At 37.7% G+C, this 17,659-nt stretch overlaps 1 protein-coding gene across 21 annotated transcripts in view; it reads right to left on the reverse strand.

The window, feature by feature from the left end:
- Window positions 1–17,659, reverse strand: part of TRIP12 (thyroid hormone receptor interactor 12) — a 145,892-nt gene that overhangs the window by 40,581 nt on the left and 87,652 nt on the right. For 11 of the 21 annotated variants that reach the window (XM_059928868.1, XM_059928873.1, XM_059928871.1 and 8 more), the window contains 9 exons: window positions 10,914–11,062; window positions 7,777–7,812; window positions 7,600–7,695; window positions 6,711–6,803; window positions 6,354–6,515; window positions 3,644–3,712; window positions 3,388–3,553; window positions 638–755; window positions 360–519 (listed from right to left, as the gene is read on the reverse strand). In XM_059928868.1, coding sequence (XP_059784851.1) covers window positions 360–519; window positions 638–755; window positions 3,388–3,553; window positions 3,644–3,712; window positions 6,354–6,515; window positions 6,711–6,803; window positions 7,600–7,695; window positions 7,777–7,812; window positions 10,914–11,062 — 1,049 coding nt within the window. The remainder of the gene's footprint in view (window positions 1–359; window positions 520–637; window positions 756–3,387; window positions 3,554–3,643; window positions 3,713–6,353; window positions 6,516–6,710; window positions 6,804–7,599; window positions 7,696–7,776; window positions 7,813–10,913; window positions 11,063–17,659) is intronic. The other 10 variants (XM_059928872.1, XM_059928870.1, XM_059928864.1 and 7 more) reach the window with 1 other exon arrangement.

Here is a 17,659-nt window from a genome sequence, read left to right on the forward strand (position 1 = left end):
AGCTACTTGTACGTAATCTTTGCTTTTGAGAGACTTCTTCTGGAGAGGAGATAGAAGGGACTTTTAGAAACATGTAGCCTAACTCCTCCCGTGTTTCCTTGCAGAAAGGAGGAAGCTATGGAACAAAGGTCTTAAATTACTTGCTCCAAGTCAATCAGGTAGTGAGCAGCAGCAGCACTAGAACATCATGTTTTCTGCCCTGAACAGAAATGAGGACCTTGTTCTCAGGAGACAAAACGAGAAAATCTTGAGTTAATTCCACATTGAGCACATTTAAGTACACACGTCCACCTCCCCACTCCAGCCCTACACCCACTCTCCACCAAAGAAGACATATTTAAACGGTACGATGAAACTACTACCTCAATGATCCGGCTGTCAATCCTGTTATAGGGATGCCAAAGGCCCCGGTCATCACGCCACTGCCATATCGCACCATCTGTGTTCTGTGCGTTTCCCTTCTTCAGCATGGTATCAACTGCAAAAATGCCTTCTTTTGGTAAACATGGCATAAGTTCACTGAAAACGAAAGGTGCAATTATTTTAATAAGTAGCTTCCTGAGCTGTCAGTAAACACCAGGTTTCTCAAGTAAAATACCCTCCTATAAACCACAGTTATTATTGGCCCAATCTTTACCAGATCAGAGATGTCAGTTCATACAGTTCTTGAGGACTTCGTGGAACAAGATCAATCTGTTCCTGACAACTTCCATTGGAGGCACCACACAGGAGAAAGTGAAGTGTTTCTGCAATGTCTGTAAAACCAACAACAAAAAGCAAAACCCTATGAAGCTACTTATATTGCCATATTTAAAAGGTAATCATTGCCTAGGGGGGAAACAATCAGAAACATTTTCTTGTACAGCTATATACCACAGAAATTAAAGTGAAAAATCCAAGTGAGTTGTCATTAAAACCTTTAAAAAATCATAAAGATTTAAACAATTTCTTTCTGAGGACTTAAGTTTGAGTCCTAACCTTCCAGCAAGACACCTAATCACAAATCCACTGCAGAGACTTCAGGGATCTTGTATTACTTTCCTTGAGGAGCACAGTGCTTTGCAAAAAAGTGTACTAAACATATTTTATCCTCGACTCAAGTATATATGTATATTTGTCTTCAATTCAAATATACTGAAAACATGTGACCAACAGAATAAAACACAGCAGTTAAAAGCATCTGAAATTACCATACTGTGATCAGGAAAACCTTTACCTTAAATGACAGTAAGCATGCCAACTAAATTTAAAGATCATTAAAATATCCTCTACCATAAGCTTCCATCCCCAGAAGACATCAGTTTATGGAAGAATTTGCATGAAAACTAGTTTAGTGTACTGACACTGACAGTGAGTGGAGGAAGCCCCCAGGCTCCAAAGGTTTTGGTCATTCTAACAGCTACGACCCAAAGACAGGGCTGTGTCTCTGTTGGTATCTATAAAATACTACACATATGCAAAATATACATAAACATTTCATTGAAATGTTCTGCCAGTAATCAGTAAGTTCTGTTGTCAAGGAAAGTATTCACCATTAATTTGGGCAGAGGGGTGTGGATAAATCTCTGACTCACTGAAATTTCACAAACAGTGATTAAAATTTTTAAAAAGTTCTTGAGGGCTTCCCTGGTGGCGCAGTGGTTGAGAATCTGCCTGCTAATGCAGGGGACACGGGTTCGAGCCCTGGTCTGGGAAGATCCCACATGCCACGGAGCAGCTGGGCCCGTGAGCCACAACTACTGAGCCTGCGCGTTTGGAGCCTGTGCCCCGCAACGGGAGGGGCCGCGATAGTGAAAGGCCCGCGCACCGCGATGAAGAGTGGTCCCCGCACCGCGATGAAGAGTGGCCCCCGCTTGCCGCAACTAGAGAAAGCCCTCGCACGAACCGAAGACCCAACACAGTCAAAAATAAAATAAAATAAATAAATATATTTCCAAGGCAACTAAATGTAACTTAAAAAAAAAAAAAAAAAAAAAGTTCTTGAAAAAGTCATTTTGCCACCTTTCTTAAGAAATATGAATAGATGGCAATGGTACATTATTAACTTTTTCTTTTTTAAAGAGATCAGAGGATGACAACACAGAATGGAAAGAACCAGAGAGGTTCGTGTTACTGAAGTAGAATAATTATGTGGTAAACTTCCTAAAGTATGCAGAAGAGGTGAAAACATTCATCATACTAAAGAAAAAATTCCAAAACGTTAAAACAAACAAGTCAGACAGGAATTTCCCAAACCAGGATATAGGAAAATGCTGTGCCACACCACACGGTAACAAGAGATAATCCTGTGGGCAAACTTCAAGAAGTGGGGAAATTCAAGGGGGTCCTAGCGATTTTAATAAGCAAAGTACATTATGACTACGCAAAAAAAGAGTTAAACCTTCCCCAAGCTTATCTACGCAGAGAGGACTCTGTTCATGGCGTAAGCAAAACAGGGTTCCCTGGAATACTAAGTTCAGGAATGACTCAATGCTGTAAGAGGAATCTCTTCAATAAAGCACCTCAGCAACACTATTTTTCTACAAAATTCTGTGCCATGTGCTAAAATTCACAAGTAATGCGAAATATAAAACTGAGTCCCCCCCCACCCCCCCCAAAAAAGTCTCTTATACCCCTTAATATTCTGTTTGAAGTGGTGGGACAAAGACTGTTTTGTCAGTGAGTGTCACCACTGACTCCCAAGGTAACGCCCTCAAAGATTAGAATTATGGACATGAAATTAGCCACAATGATAGGTGCTTCATAAAAAAGTGATCAACGCTCTACCAGCAAAAATAACAACATACGGATGTCTTCTGACATTAACTTGTGAAATCTAAGGTTTAAGAGAGTAATGGGCAATTGCAATACCAGTGCGATAAAACTTGATACCCTGCACATGTAAGTTTGGGAAAGGCTTAGAAATATTAAAGTAGCAAAGATCAGAGACATTCATCTGTGTAAATAAGTTCCAACATTTTGAGGGAAGAAAGCATTCTGGAATCATAAACTGCTGGAAAATCTAATGTGGGAAAAAAGAACTACCTATAAGCAAAAGAGAAGCGGTTACTGGTAACATAAAACTCAGAATTCTCCTAATGAAGCATCATTACTTAATTGATATTGTACAGAAAGCAATGACTTTGGGTCTTTAGCCCTACACCAAGGGTAAAATTTTAATATATTATGTACTTTAAAAATTGCATGTAGGCAGCATTACTATATTGTCACAACACAAATTTATTACATATTAACATTTTTCTTCCTTTACTATCCAGTGCCTGTGATATTAGCCATTTCTACTTGCTTATGTTGACTTTACTTATTAACAGATATTAAACTCACACACACACACACAAACACAAGCTGTTTTTCCTGTATAAAACAGAATAATAAAATAGCACTTACTTTGCTTCATAAGTTGAACCGCTAAAGTTGGACAGTTGGAACACATCAAAGAAAACATGCGAACCACCATTATAAACATCCCAGAACTTAGAATTGGTGGAGTTACTACCAATAGTTGTTGAACATTTGTTAGCAGATCTTTGGAGGCAACCTGCTGGAGTAAATTCTTCACAAACACAAGAAAGAAAAAGCTGTTACTTCGTGAGGCAGCAATTTAACAACTTCATGAAAATACCAACAAAGACTAAACGCTTACCTCCTCATGTTGGAAGTTGTCCACGAGACGTGCAAAACAAAGGCAAGTGCTTTCTACTGACTTTTTGTCCTTTTTAATAAAGGAAAATAAAGTTTGTTAATATAAAACATTTTCACTGTTGTACGTAACTCACTTATCTTCTTCCTAACCCCAAATTCTTCAAGACTTACTTAATTAGATATGAGCTTTGAAAATGCTGTGACCCTAATAAGCAAACAATCAGTAATGTCATGATTTCAAAGCAAAGGGAATCATACTGATAGAACCTCTCTCCTCCATTAAGAACCCAACATATAAAAAGCAAATACATAGAAAGGGAACAACTTTTGTACTTCTATAATTTCAATACCTAAACAAAAACTATAATAAAGAAAAAATAAACATCCTACCATTCTAAAAAGCCTTACAAGTAGAAATGCTTAAAACATGCATTCACTAAAAAGTTGTAAATAGTTAAGTATGTATGTGAACCAGAGGTTTACTGATAGTAAGAAAAACTTGATATAGATTTGCTCTATCATTATGAAAACAATCTAAATACTATTAGACTGATCTTAATGAGAAAACATTTGGAATAACTCTCATAAGAATAGAAAGAACAATTTAATGGCATATTTTGATAGACTTCGGTTTTTTTCTAATTGATAAATGGGCTTCAGATGTAAAAACTAGACTTAGTTGTGTAAAAATGAAAGTAATTCTGGTATTACAGAAGTCCTACACCTTCGCTGTCACGATTTAAGTCTAGAAAGAATGCTACAGTAACAGGGCCCACTATTTAACTTCTCTGATTCTCGGGCCATACTTCCAAAATAAGGTGAACTCACACCTAACTAGAGAACATTTCTAGCCCCCATAAAGGAAAGGTTATCTCAGCCTGCTAAGTTTTTTAAAATAAATAAAAAATGAATGGCACTACTTGTGTCTTGATCATCTTAGAAGCAAAATCCTCCAGTGATTCAATAATCAATATTATTTTACCTATCTTATGTAAACACCTTATTTAATATAGGTATACCTCATTTTATTGTGCTTCACTTTAGTGCACTTCGCAGATACTGCATTTTTGACAAATTGAAGGTTTGTGGAAGCCCTGCACCCAGCAAGTCTGGTGGCGCTATTTGTCCAACAGCACTGCCTCACTTCCTGTCTCTGTATTACATTGTGGTAATTCTCCCAACATTTTAAACCCTCCCCCCCTCCACCAGCAAAAAGATTACGAGTCCCTGAAGAATCAAATGATGGTTAGCATTTTTTAACAATGAAGGATTTCTTAATTAAGGTATGTACATTGTTTTTTTTTTAGACACAATGCTATTGCACACTTAATAGACTACATCAGCGGTCCCCAACCTTTCTGGCACCAGGGACCAGTTTCATGGAAGACATTTTTTCCACAGATTTGGGGGGGGGGGTGCATTTTGGGATGATTCAAGCGCATTACACTTACTGTGCACTTTATTTCTTTCTATTATTATTACACTGTAATATATAATGAAATAATTATACAACTCACCATAATGCAGAATCAGTGGGAGCCCTGAGCTTGTTTTCCTGCAACTACATGGTCCTATCTGGGGGTGATGGGACCGACTCAGCTCCACCTCAGGTCATCATAAGGCATTGGATTCTCGTAAGGAGCGCATGATCGAGATCCCTTGCATGTGCAGTTCACAGTAGGGTTTGTGCTCCTATGAGAATCTAATGCCGCCGCTGATCTGACAGGAGGCAGAGCTCAGGTGGTAATGAGAGCGATGGGGAGCGGCTGTAAATACAGATGAAGCTTCGCTCGCTCGCCCGCTGCTCACCTCCTGCTGTGCGGCCCGGTTCCTAACAGGCCATGGACCGCTACCGGTCCGTCGCCTGGGGGTTGGGGCGACTACACTGTAGTGTAAAAAGAACTTTCATACGCACTGGGAAACCAAAAAATTCTTGTGACTCGCTTTATTGTGATATTTCACTTTACTGCAGTGGTCAGAACTGAACCCACAGTATCTCCGAGGTATGCCTGTATATTTTATGTACCTAATTTTCCCCAAGAAGATTTTAAGCACACTTTGTAAAGGTGACTTAAAAGTCAGATCTCTAAAAAGCTCTTTAGCAATAACAACACTTTGAAACATTACAAGAAAATTCAATTTCTCTAAAATCTCGAAGCTTAACTCACGAACTGTCCTCCACCAGGGGCTCTATAAGCTCTGCTTCTCATACTGCAACACCAGGCCCACTGATTCCATCTCCTAATCGCTCCTGTTCTTCTCCAACCCCAGACAGTTGCAGTCTGCATTTCTTATTTCATTTCTATCTGGCACATACATAGTCTCATCTCTCTTCTGATCTTAACCCATACCCTCCTAGTCTTGCCTGCCTAACCCAATACCTTTCAGGAAACGGTGATCTTTCTAAAAGGAAATTCTGATCATATTACATAGGAAACACTCAGTGTTTGCTGAAATAATAAATTTACCCCTAAAGTCAAAATAGTTGAAGATATCATAAACGAAGAAGTACTGTTCATCTGGGTAAATCCACCGAAATTTCATAAAATAACCTAATATATAGTACATGACTAGGTAACAGGAAAAAACACAGATGAGAACATTTCCAAGTTACATATCCAGTTGGAAGATTTAAGACCCTAGTTGAAATTAGCATTTAAAAAAATGTAATAAAAATGTTTTATGATACATAAAATAGGTTTATGTTTTACCTGGTGGGTTAGCCTTTGGGTTAGCAATGGGAGGGAATCTGCCACAAAATGAAATTCATCTGGCGTGATACTCTGGCAGCAATTGGCTGCAATTGCTAGTGCATTCCTTTGGGCATTTATGCTGAAGAACTCTAGATACAGCAAGCAGTCTGCCAAACCACCCTAAAATATAGGAAACTGTTAAAGCCAAGAAATACCCTTTTATCAGCAATTAAAAAAAAAAGCCTCCTAAAAGTCTAGCACATCACTTGGAAACAGCATGTGTACCTTATAGAGACTGCAATCTAGGAACTAATACAAATGTGGATCTAAAATCCAACATTAAATGAAATATAGTCCTTCGGTAACAACACTTACCGCCTGTAGAATGGCTTTACTGTGTCTACGTGATAACATCTCCAAGGCCGTCAAGGCCTGCTCTGCCACATCAATACACTGAATAACTTGCAGCTGGGAACATATAAACAGGAAACTTAAGGTTATCATTCAAGTTTTTTACTCATTGCTCATCTTTGACATGAATAAACAACACTTTCTCTAATTTCCATCAATCTATACTGCCTCTAACCTGAAACCCACCATAGGAAACCAGCGATTTATGCGCTTAAGCCAAACATACTGGCAATATATTTTTTTGTCCTTCCAACTACTTTAAAGATATTGAAAAATATGTTTTACATAGAGAATAAACTAAATTCAATTATATAACTTTAAACCTTCATATTTAAAATAAATGGGTTGGTTTATACAACAAATTTTAAAAATCAAGTTTTAAACTTTATACCATATTCCAGTTATCAGATAATGCAAACTTTACTGTGCTATGACCTTGAGCAAGGCACTTTGTCTCAGCCTTCTCAGCTGTAAAATGAGGGTATAAATAGCTATCAACCTCACTGGGATGTTTTCTAGAAATAATGAGATTATTTTTAATCAAGTGCTTTAAGTTCTTCTCTGAAAGATTTTATACTAAGGCAGTAATTGTTATTATTAAAAAATTATAATACTGGGTTGATTTTACAAATGCTTTATTAGCATCAACTTTAAACTGCCGTTCTGCTAGACATAAAACATTTTTCTGGAACCTTGGCTAAAAAATATACTTTAGTTAGATAATGGATGCTAAAAAATGTCTTTTAATGTGGCCTCACAATTTGATGTACTACTTTAGAATTCAACAGTCAAGAGTTCTCAACTTGATTCCCCTATGCCTGCTTTCAAACAAGTTGGGCAAAAGTAGGATTACCTTTTCTAAAAAGACAGGAATTGCATCTACTACAACAGCGGATGATCGAGGAAGTGCTTCCATCATGTATGTTAAGGCTCGACAAGCGTGGTTCATCTAGAAAAGCAGCCATTTTTACTCAATAAAAACTCAAAGTTTAAATTTGGAGTGATTTTTAAAAATATAGTACATACTTACAATATCAAAATTATGCTCCATCTGCAGTAATGTTATCTGTTTAAAAAGATTATAACAAAGTATTAGAAGCTATATTCTTAGAAGTCCTAGAAGTATTTCTTCTACTTCAACTGAAATAGAACTGCATGATCCAAGAATTTTACCATACAAAAATAATATCAAGTTAAAACCTAGCATGCATACACAAGAAATGATTATTCTTAGGATGGCATGACACACACACTGAAGCACTGACTTGGGATAATCATCACCAATGATCCAGGTCAAAAGCAAAGCCTTCCTGCTGCTTACAATCAACCCTCCTGGTGCCTCTATTCCCCCATTCAGAAGCCCATTAACATGTCACTGAGGGCTTAACAGGTGTCAATAAGTATTATACATAAGTAAACAGACCAGCAATGCACTGACATTTGTTAAATTAACAACTATCAGTACAGATTCAATATCATAGCTTAAACTCTTGTAAATTAGCTTCTCTAAAAGTTGAGCGAAGCACCATTTAACTCAGCTGTAAAATACACAGTAGTATAGGATTTAAACATGATATTGATCACATCAAAAATGAATTATGCGCTAATTAAAACTCAAAGTAATATAATTATTTTACAAATGCATGAGTTAGTCTAAACATCTGATTTTATTTTAGTTTTTCTTGTGGGAAAGACCTTAAGCAGATTTTAACCATGTTTTTCAAAGGAGGGGATGCAAAACTACTACAGATATACACTCCATCTTCCTGAAGCAGCCAAAGCTACCAAAGAAATTTCCTACTTGGGGAAAGAGACAATCATTCACTGTCTTCTAGTTCAATGGAAATTTTAAATGCGTTGAATTTAAGCTGTAAAGTACCTTTCAATTAAATGTAAGTCAGATATCAGATATCCTAATGCAATATTCATTTAATATGAATGTCTTCTCAGCTCTGAATTATGCTTGGTAAAATATATCTATATACCAGAGATCCTGATAACTGCTTTTGTTAAACACACAACATAAACACACACATACATGCACAAGAGTGCACGCTCTGTCTCAAATCACCTACAAATCAGTCACTTATAAAACACCTACTCTAAGTTGAAGTGGTTGTTATGCTAACAGGAAAAGTAATAAGTTCTCCAATTCTTTAAGGTGGAATGAACCTTGTAATACCACATTTGGGAAGAACTGCTGTAAACAGATTCTTCACCAAAAAAGACTGTTTATGGTCACACAGGTGTATGGTGATTGATGGATATATATTTATAATATTCAACTGTGATGAAAGATAAATCTGGACAATTCATTATTAACAGCATGAGCTGACTTGTGCAGGTCTGCCAAGTATGTAAATCTAATCAATACCACCAGCAAATTAAGAAAATTGGATTATGCTAATGTTTCTGCCTAGATTTAACAACTTCTTTATTTAACCAATAAAAACTGCTGTTTAACAGAGATAAGTACATGGTAAACCTAGTTCTTTGTTACTATTTATTTTTAAATGAACAAAAACAAACAAGGAAGTTTAATTCAGGTCATAAAAGCCAGCTATTGAAGAAATCAATAATTTGAGCATGAATATAAACATAGGTAAATGTCAGAGTACAAAGGCTAATACTGCTTTCATGAAACATTAAAAAATTAATATGCAAACCTGTAGAGTGGAACTGGTAAGACTTGAGAGCTAGCTTTTGTTACCAGGAGGTCTGCATGGCAGAAGGTAAAGACACTGCTCTATCCTTTATCACTTCCTGCCAGAGCAGAGCCATCCAACAAATAAGAACAGGCCGAATAAAGACTATGTCATCTTGTATTTAACTTGTCTTCACTCAGCTCTCTCCATAATGTGATAATGTGATCAAATGAGACAATCTGATACTCCAATCACAGTTCCATTTTTGTCAACTTTACTAGATGTGTAAACAAAGACTTGAATGATATTTAACTTCCAAGGTAAAATACACTATGAATGTATATTCATGCTTATGTTAGTCTTTTGTTACTATTTCATTCAGATTTAATTTTAATCTTAAATTATAGCCAATTTCTTTAATCTAGCATTGAGAAAATTACCAAGCCACTATTTGAAAGATGTATTATGCTCAAGGGCCTACATTTAGTAATGGCAATTTCTCTTCCCGTTGTTTTCACATTAAAAAGCTTAAGCGATTAAGATATTAATAAATTCTAAATACCAACTCACAACTGTGTTGAAAAATTCTTAAAAGATTTTAAAAATTGTTTTTCTACTGTTGAGTATTGTTTTGTTTCTTTTGTTTTTGCTTAACATAAAACCTTTTCTTTTAGCTGGAGGATCCACGTGGTGTTCCGGCTTAACTGCTCTGCCATGCACACTGCTATCAAGCATGAAACCTTGATGGCCCACAAAGAGAACCCACAAGTGAGCTGCTTGTTATTGTCCTGTGAATCACCAGTTTAAAAGAAAAAAGCATGTAAGTTTTGGCATAGTATGTCAAGGTATCACCTGATGGGGCTAACAACTTAAAATTTAAAACCACATGGTCATTGAAGTATCAAAGACAGCATAACTATTCATCAAGAAATGGTTTAGGGCTTCCCTGGTGGCACAGTGGTTAAGGATCCGCCTGCCAATGCAGGGGACACAGGTTCGAGCCCTGGTCCGGGAAGATCCCACATGCTGTGGAGCAACTGAGCCCGTGTGCCACAACTACTGAGCCTGCACACTAGAGCCCGCAAGCCACAACTACTGAGCCTGCGTGCCACAACTACTGAAGCCTGCACGCCTAGAGCCCCTGCTCTGCAACAGAAGAAGCCACCGCAAGGAGAAGCCCGCGCACCGCAACGAAGAGCAGCCCCTGCTTGCCGCAACTAGAGAAAGCCTGCGCACAGCAACGAAGACCCAATGCAGCCAAAAATAAAATAAAAATAAAAAATAAATAAATTTATTAAAAAAAAGAAATGGTTTAGAAATTTTACTCATTCATCATTAACAGTCACGCACAATCTCTATAAAGCATGAAATAAAAGCACTAAGCCACACTCTACTATCTCTTAGTTCTATCCTATTTTAAAATTCTTAACGACAATAATCATGTTTTTAGTAAAAAAAAAAAAATATATATGGGCAGCATTCAGAGGATGACTGGGATAAAACGAGGGGAAAACTCTCTTACCAAAGCTGGAACAACACTCTTGACAGGAAACCCTCCCAGTGTCTCCTCATTTCCCATGACCAATAACTGACACATCTCAATAACTGCCTGGAGTTGCTGGCTTTCATCGCTTGCTTGTAGTCCTTGCAGAAGCTGCTGGGCCTTAGAACCTTCACACGGAAAAAAAAAATCATTATTTTTAAACACTTAAAATTATTACTAGGTGTTAAGTGTGACTTTACATGCTGGCTGCTTTTCTTCTTTGGATCCCAATTAAAGGCTAGGTCTATACCAGTGTTAAGACAGGCTGCTGATTATTCAAGATGTAATTAAATTAGCTGGATTTACTCTGCCATAAAGTAATGTCACAGTTATTTATATTTCTCTAAGTTTTATCTTCTTAAATGAGAGAAGTTGATTGGTATTTAACAGCTGAAACAAAAATTAATATCCATAAGACTAATATGAACTGCTACCTTTAACATACATGCTTTCAAAAATATGTATAACTAGTGAGCAGAAAGCCTTCTGCTATAATAAAAACCTGGCAAACAATGATGCCCAGGCATCAGAGGAAATGTTCTATGCCCCTAAATACCTCCATCAGGATAAATGGAGTCCAAGTAACAGTGAAAAGGGCAAGGAAATACAGACAAACAGAACAATGCATCTAACAAAAGGGAATGAAAAGAATGAAATATTTTCTAAAAACAGCAAAAGACTGGCCTTTTCACCTCCTCTCATTTCATGTGCAGATGCTGCTATCACAGTGCTTTAGAGTACTTCTACTTTTAAGGGTCAATTCCATCACCCAAACATTTGAAAAATGCTAAGGATCAACTACCACAATAAATAAGTTGTCAATAAACCGAGTAAGACACTCAAAAATAAAGTCTACAAATGTGTTTCAAATTTTCCTGGACACCCTCCTTCTTGTAACCATGATTAACTCCATTAATGCTTATAAACTTATACCTGAGGTTACTTTCAAGTCCTTTCCCTTCTGAGACCTTTTCAGTTTATTGTTTGTATACTGGATTTTTTACATTAAGTACTGAAATGCTTAGAAATGATATATGTTTGGAAACTGTCAATGAATGTGGAATTCATATGAACATCAAAAAAAGTTTTTCCCAATTAAGCATCAATGATCTTCTGGGAGGGCATAAACCTTTCAAAGGGATACATAATAATCCTGACAAGGTCTGTTTTCTCTATTATTTAAGGCTGTGGCTAATGAACTGCGTAACTATCACTGCCTAACTCCCTTTACCATAATTAAGAGTCTGTCCAAAAATACACTGCAAGACATTGAAGTTCAAAGGGACAGCATCTTTAAAGTTTTCAAACTAAATACTATCAGTTCCAGTTAGGGCAGGCTTAACATTTTTGTGTTGAAATAATGTGGAAGGAAGAACAAAATGAAGGGAAAGTAACTATGAAAACAAAAGAAATCTTCAGCTGCTTCTAGATTTGTTTTTAAAGAATGAAATAGTTCAAAAATAGGAAAAACTGACGCAAGTTTTTTTTGGATGCTCTATCAACACCGAGGCTGGCAGGTCTAAGCACACGGATCATTTCAGCGTGCTCAAACAAATCATCACGAACACCACTGGACTTCTGGGCTGTTCCTAAAAGGACCTTATGCCAAATGACAACAAAAAGTCAATGCCATTATTTTCCTCTGACATGTGAAGAGAAACCACCTCATACAGATCAATTTTGGTTTTAAGGATAATTTTATACTCCTGAAAATTACTGAGACCCCATGTGTGTGGTTTATATCTACTGTTATTTATAAAACGTGTCTGGAACTAAAAGAGAAACATTTTGAAATACTTGGTTAATTCATTACATATTAATATAAACAAAAACTTGTGAAAAAGACCACAATTTTCCAAAACAACAGCAACAAAATACAGTGGCGAGTAGCACTGTTTTGCTGCTGTCCTTGCAAACGGCCTGAGCGCCAGGCTGAATGAGAAAGAGCTGTGCGCTCACCCCTGCTCCCTCTTCCAAGCCAAGAAACTAGCTTACGAGAGACGAAGCGTGTGGAAAAACGGGCCTACTTTGCCACAAAGACTATTTAAAAGACATGGACGCGTTAGTAAAGACAAAATTAATGACTTTGTTTTGGAAGCGCATCCTTATGTAAACATGGAGTTTTTTACTAGGACCATGTGACACTGAAAAATAAAATACCTGCCAGTAGTCTGGTGCCACTGCCTTGACTCTAATTAAGGCACCAGCAGTTTTACAACCACAACAGCTTTTGCACTTTTAATTCAAACATGAACAAAGTAGAAAAGGAAAGACCTTAGTAGTTATTACCAGTCTTGGCCTTATGAATTCAATGTAAGGATCTCAGGAACTAGCTTGGAATTTATAGGCCACACTCTGAAAACCACTATTATACATCAGGGGTTGGTAGGCAAACATCTTCTATAAAGAGCCAGAGAGTAAATATTTTGGGTTCTGCAGACCACAAGGTCACTGCTGCCACTACTCGACCCTGGCACTGTGGCACAAAAGCACACACAGCCAATACATAACCCGAGCATGGCTATATTCCAATCAAACTTCATTTTCAGACACTGAAATTTGAATTTCATTTAATTTTCAAGTCACACAATAATTTTTAAACTTCTTCAGCCATTTAAAAAGTAAACATCACTTTTAGTTCACAGGCTATATCAAAACAAACAGGAGGCCGATTTGGCCCTTGGACAGTAGTTTGCCAACTGCTGATACAGAGAGGAGAACCCACAGCCTTTCAGGGAATCACAGGAGGCTGATGTGTTCAATTGAATTGACCCCACTGGACATCTGCTGAAGCTGTGAAGAGGGCTGGGGGTTGAGTCAGAAGTTTTGGTAAGACAGAATGAAAACTCCTGCAGTCTCAGGGTGCTCAGAGGACAAAGTCCCCACAGAGGGAGGAGGCCTGACTCATACACAGCCAGTGCCCTACCTTCAAGACATCTGCCACACTGTGAAACTGCATAAAGAATAGAAAGTCTAAGTAGACAGACTTGCAAGGTTCTCAATCAAAAAAACCCCTGGGAGACAGAGTTCCCTGGCAGTCCAGTGGTTAGGACTCTGAGCTTCCTCTGCTGAGGGCCTGCGTTCATTCCCTGGTTGGGGAACTGAGATCCCACAAGCCACAGAGTGCAGCCAAATTGAAAAAAACAAAACAAACAAAAACAAACACACAAAAAAACCCTGGTAGGGTCACAACAGAGAAACTGGGATGAGCCAGAGGTGAAATGAGTCATATAAAAATTATAACTCGGTCAAAACAAGCTAAAGCCCTGACTAGAGCAAAGTGATCAGCTTCTGACCCTTTAACACAGAAAAAGAGGAAACACTCACTGGTAGAAAACATCACTTGGTGTCTCTTCAGTTCACATAATCAATTACCAGACATATGAAGAGGCAGAGGAATACGTGACAACAATCAAAAGGGGAAAAAAGACAACAGAAGCAGACTAACACCCCTAGAAATTATAAAGTAAGTATTCTATAACTATGATTAATAAATTGAAAATATAAGCATAGATGGACAAAATGGGTAAGAATGTAAAGAATTTCAACAGTGGGACTTCCCTGGCGGTGCAGTGGTTAAGAATCTACTTGCCAGTGCAGGGGACACAGGTTCAATCCCTGGTCCGGGAAGATCCCACATGCCACGGAGCAACTAAGCCCGTGCGCCACAACTGCTGAGCCTGTGTTCTAGGGAATGCAAGCCACAACTACTGAGCCCACGTGCCACAACTACTGAAGCCCATGCTCCGCAACAAGAGAAGCCACCTCAATGAGAAGCCCGTGCACCGCAACAAAGAGTAGCCCCTGCTCACGGCAACTAGAGAAAGCCTGTGTGCAGCAACAAAGACCCAACGCAGAAAGAAAGAAAGAAAAGAAAGAAAGAAAGGAAGAAAGGAAGAAAGAAAGAAAGAAAGAAAGAAAAAGAAATTTAAAGAAAAAAAAAGAATTTCAACAGAGAATTGGAATCTATTTTTAAAAATCAAAGAACTGTGTAGAACTGGAAAACATAATATCTGAAATTTAAAATTCATTGATGAGTTTAACCAAATACTGAAGAAGACAGCAGAAAAAACAATTAGTTAATTTGAAATACGGTCAACAGAAAGTTTTCAAACTGGGGGGAAAAGAAAAACCTGGGAAAAACAAAAACAAAAATAGAGCTAGAGAGACATGGTAGATCAAGTCCAAAGTCTGAACATACAATCTTGATACTCCCAGAAGAAAAGGAAGGAGAATATTTGAAGAGATAATGAGATAAGTGAAACAATATATGAAGACATAATGGCCAACAATCTTCCAAAACTGATGAAAGTTATCAACTCAGAGATTCAAAGGCTCGGTGAAACCCGAGCAAATTAAAAATGAAAGAAAATGTCACATAGGCCTAATATAGTCAAATTATTAAAAATTAATAATGGTTTGAAAAAGCAAATCTTAAAAGAAGCTGGGAGAAAAGAATTGCCTTGAAAGGGTAACAGACTTTTAAACAGAAACTATGGAAACCAGAAGAGCATTACAAAGTGCTAATATGAGATTTTACACCTGGGGAAATTACCTTTTAAAAATTAGGGCATGGGCTTCCCTGGTGGCGCCGTGGTTGAGAGTCTGCCTGCCAATGCAGGGGACGCAGGTTCACGCCCTGGTCTGGGAGGATCCCATATGCCGCGGAGCGACTGGGCCCGTGAGCCACAACTACTGAGCCTGCGCATCTGGAGCCTGTGCCCCGCAACAAGAGAGGCTGCGACGGTGAAAGGCCCGCGCACCGTGATGAAGAGTGACCCCGCTTGCCGCAACTAGAGAAAGCCCTCACGCAGAAACGAAGAACCAACACAGCCAAAAATAAATAAATAAATAAAATGCTGGCTTAGGAAAAAAAAGAAGCAGAGAAAAAATGGAAACATCAGAATGCATTCATTCAGTAAACATTTATTAAATATCTGCAAAATAAAATAAAATTAAGGCATAACACATATATATGGAACCTTAAAAAAAATGGTTCTGAAGAACCTAGGGGCAGAACAGGAACAAAGACGCAGACGTAGAGAATGGACTTGGGAGGAAGTGAGAGAGTAGCACGGACATATACACACCACCAAATGTAAAATAGCTAGCTAGTGGGAAGCAGCCGCATAGCACAGGGACATCAGCTCACAGGGACATCGGCTCGGTGCTTTGTGACCACCTAGAGGGGTGGGATAGGGAGGGTGGGAGGGAGGCACAAGAGGGAGGGGATATGGTGATATATGTATACATATAGCTGATTCACTCTGTTATACAGCAGAAACTAATGCAACACTGCAAAGCAATTACACTCCAATAAAGATGTTAAAATAAAATTAAGGCAAATCAAGGATTTCTCCAACAAAAGCAGAGAGAAATCATTACTAGCAGTCACTCACTATATAAAAAAAGTTCTTTAGGCTGAAGGGAAACAATCCTGATAGAAAAAAGGGACTTCAGGAAAGAATTAAGAACACTGGAAATGGTATGTATGTGGGCAAAAATAAAAGAATATGGATGTTCTGAAACAACAATTGTCTTATTGTGTTTATAGCACATGTGTAAGTAAAACTAAACAACAGCATAAAGGATGGCAGGAGAAAAAGAGTTAAATTGCTGTAAGGTGGTTGCACTGTTTGGGATATGATAACGTATTACTATAAGGTAGGCTATATATAATAAGCCAAGGATATGCATTATAATCTCCAAAAGAGGCTGATTTACAACATCTGCCAAAATGTTGTACGCATTTATCCTTTACACAGCAATCTCCCTTCTAGAAATCTATCCTGAAGATAACACAGGTAAAAACAAGAAAGCTGTATTTCACTGCAACACAACCAAGACTGGAAATAACCCAAATGTCCAACAGGAGACTGGCAAAATAAACTGTACATCCACACACTGCAGTACTGTGGCAGCTTTACAAAAGGAATGGGGAATCTCTCTCTCTCTCTCTCTCTCTCTCTCTCTCTCTCTGCGCATGCGCGTGACACGCACGTGTGTGACGCGCACAGCAGCTATGAAAAGTGAACACCAAAACATACTGTTAAAAGCAAGGCAAAGTATGTAAAATTTACTACTCTTATCTAAGAAAGTCAGTGTGTGTGAAGTAGATAATACGGATTTGTTTTTGTTTTCTTAAGTAAATAACAAAAGGACAGGCCACAAAATTACAAAGGTTATTTGTGTGGGAGGAGGAAACAGGCTAAAGGGATAGCAAAAGATAAGACTTTTAAAAATTTGTAGATTTGACTTCAGGAACCATGTAAATATAACAAATTATAAAAGCAAGACTACATTTTAAAGTCAATCCCTAAAAATTAAAAGCAAAATAAAGCAAATGCGCCAAACCAACCTGGCGGCGTGAATGTAAAGAATTATTTAAAGTGACTCTAAAATACAAACAAATGACCACAAAGTGAGATACATCCCAAGAACAAAAAAAGAACTGTTACAAAATTAAAACTTTCTTAATAATACTACTTTTGGTGTTAGGTTGGAATTTTGTACTGTAGGATAAAGCAAATAAATGACTATGTTGTTATCACTGGGAACTGAAACTTTTGGCAGGAGGGAAAGATACAAGATAAATAAAACCCCTGCAGCCCTGAATGTGAATTGGCAGTATCAGTATGAACTCATGATTTTTAATCTTAAAAGATTAAATACAATTATTTCCTACTTTTGTCCATTAAAAGTGTCTAACAACAATGATCAACCCA

This window comes from Balaenoptera ricei, chromosome 7 (assembly GCF_028023285.1).
Source record: "Balaenoptera ricei isolate mBalRic1 chromosome 7, mBalRic1.hap2, whole genome shotgun sequence".
NCBI lineage: Eukaryota > Metazoa > Chordata > Mammalia > Artiodactyla > Balaenopteridae > Balaenoptera > Balaenoptera ricei.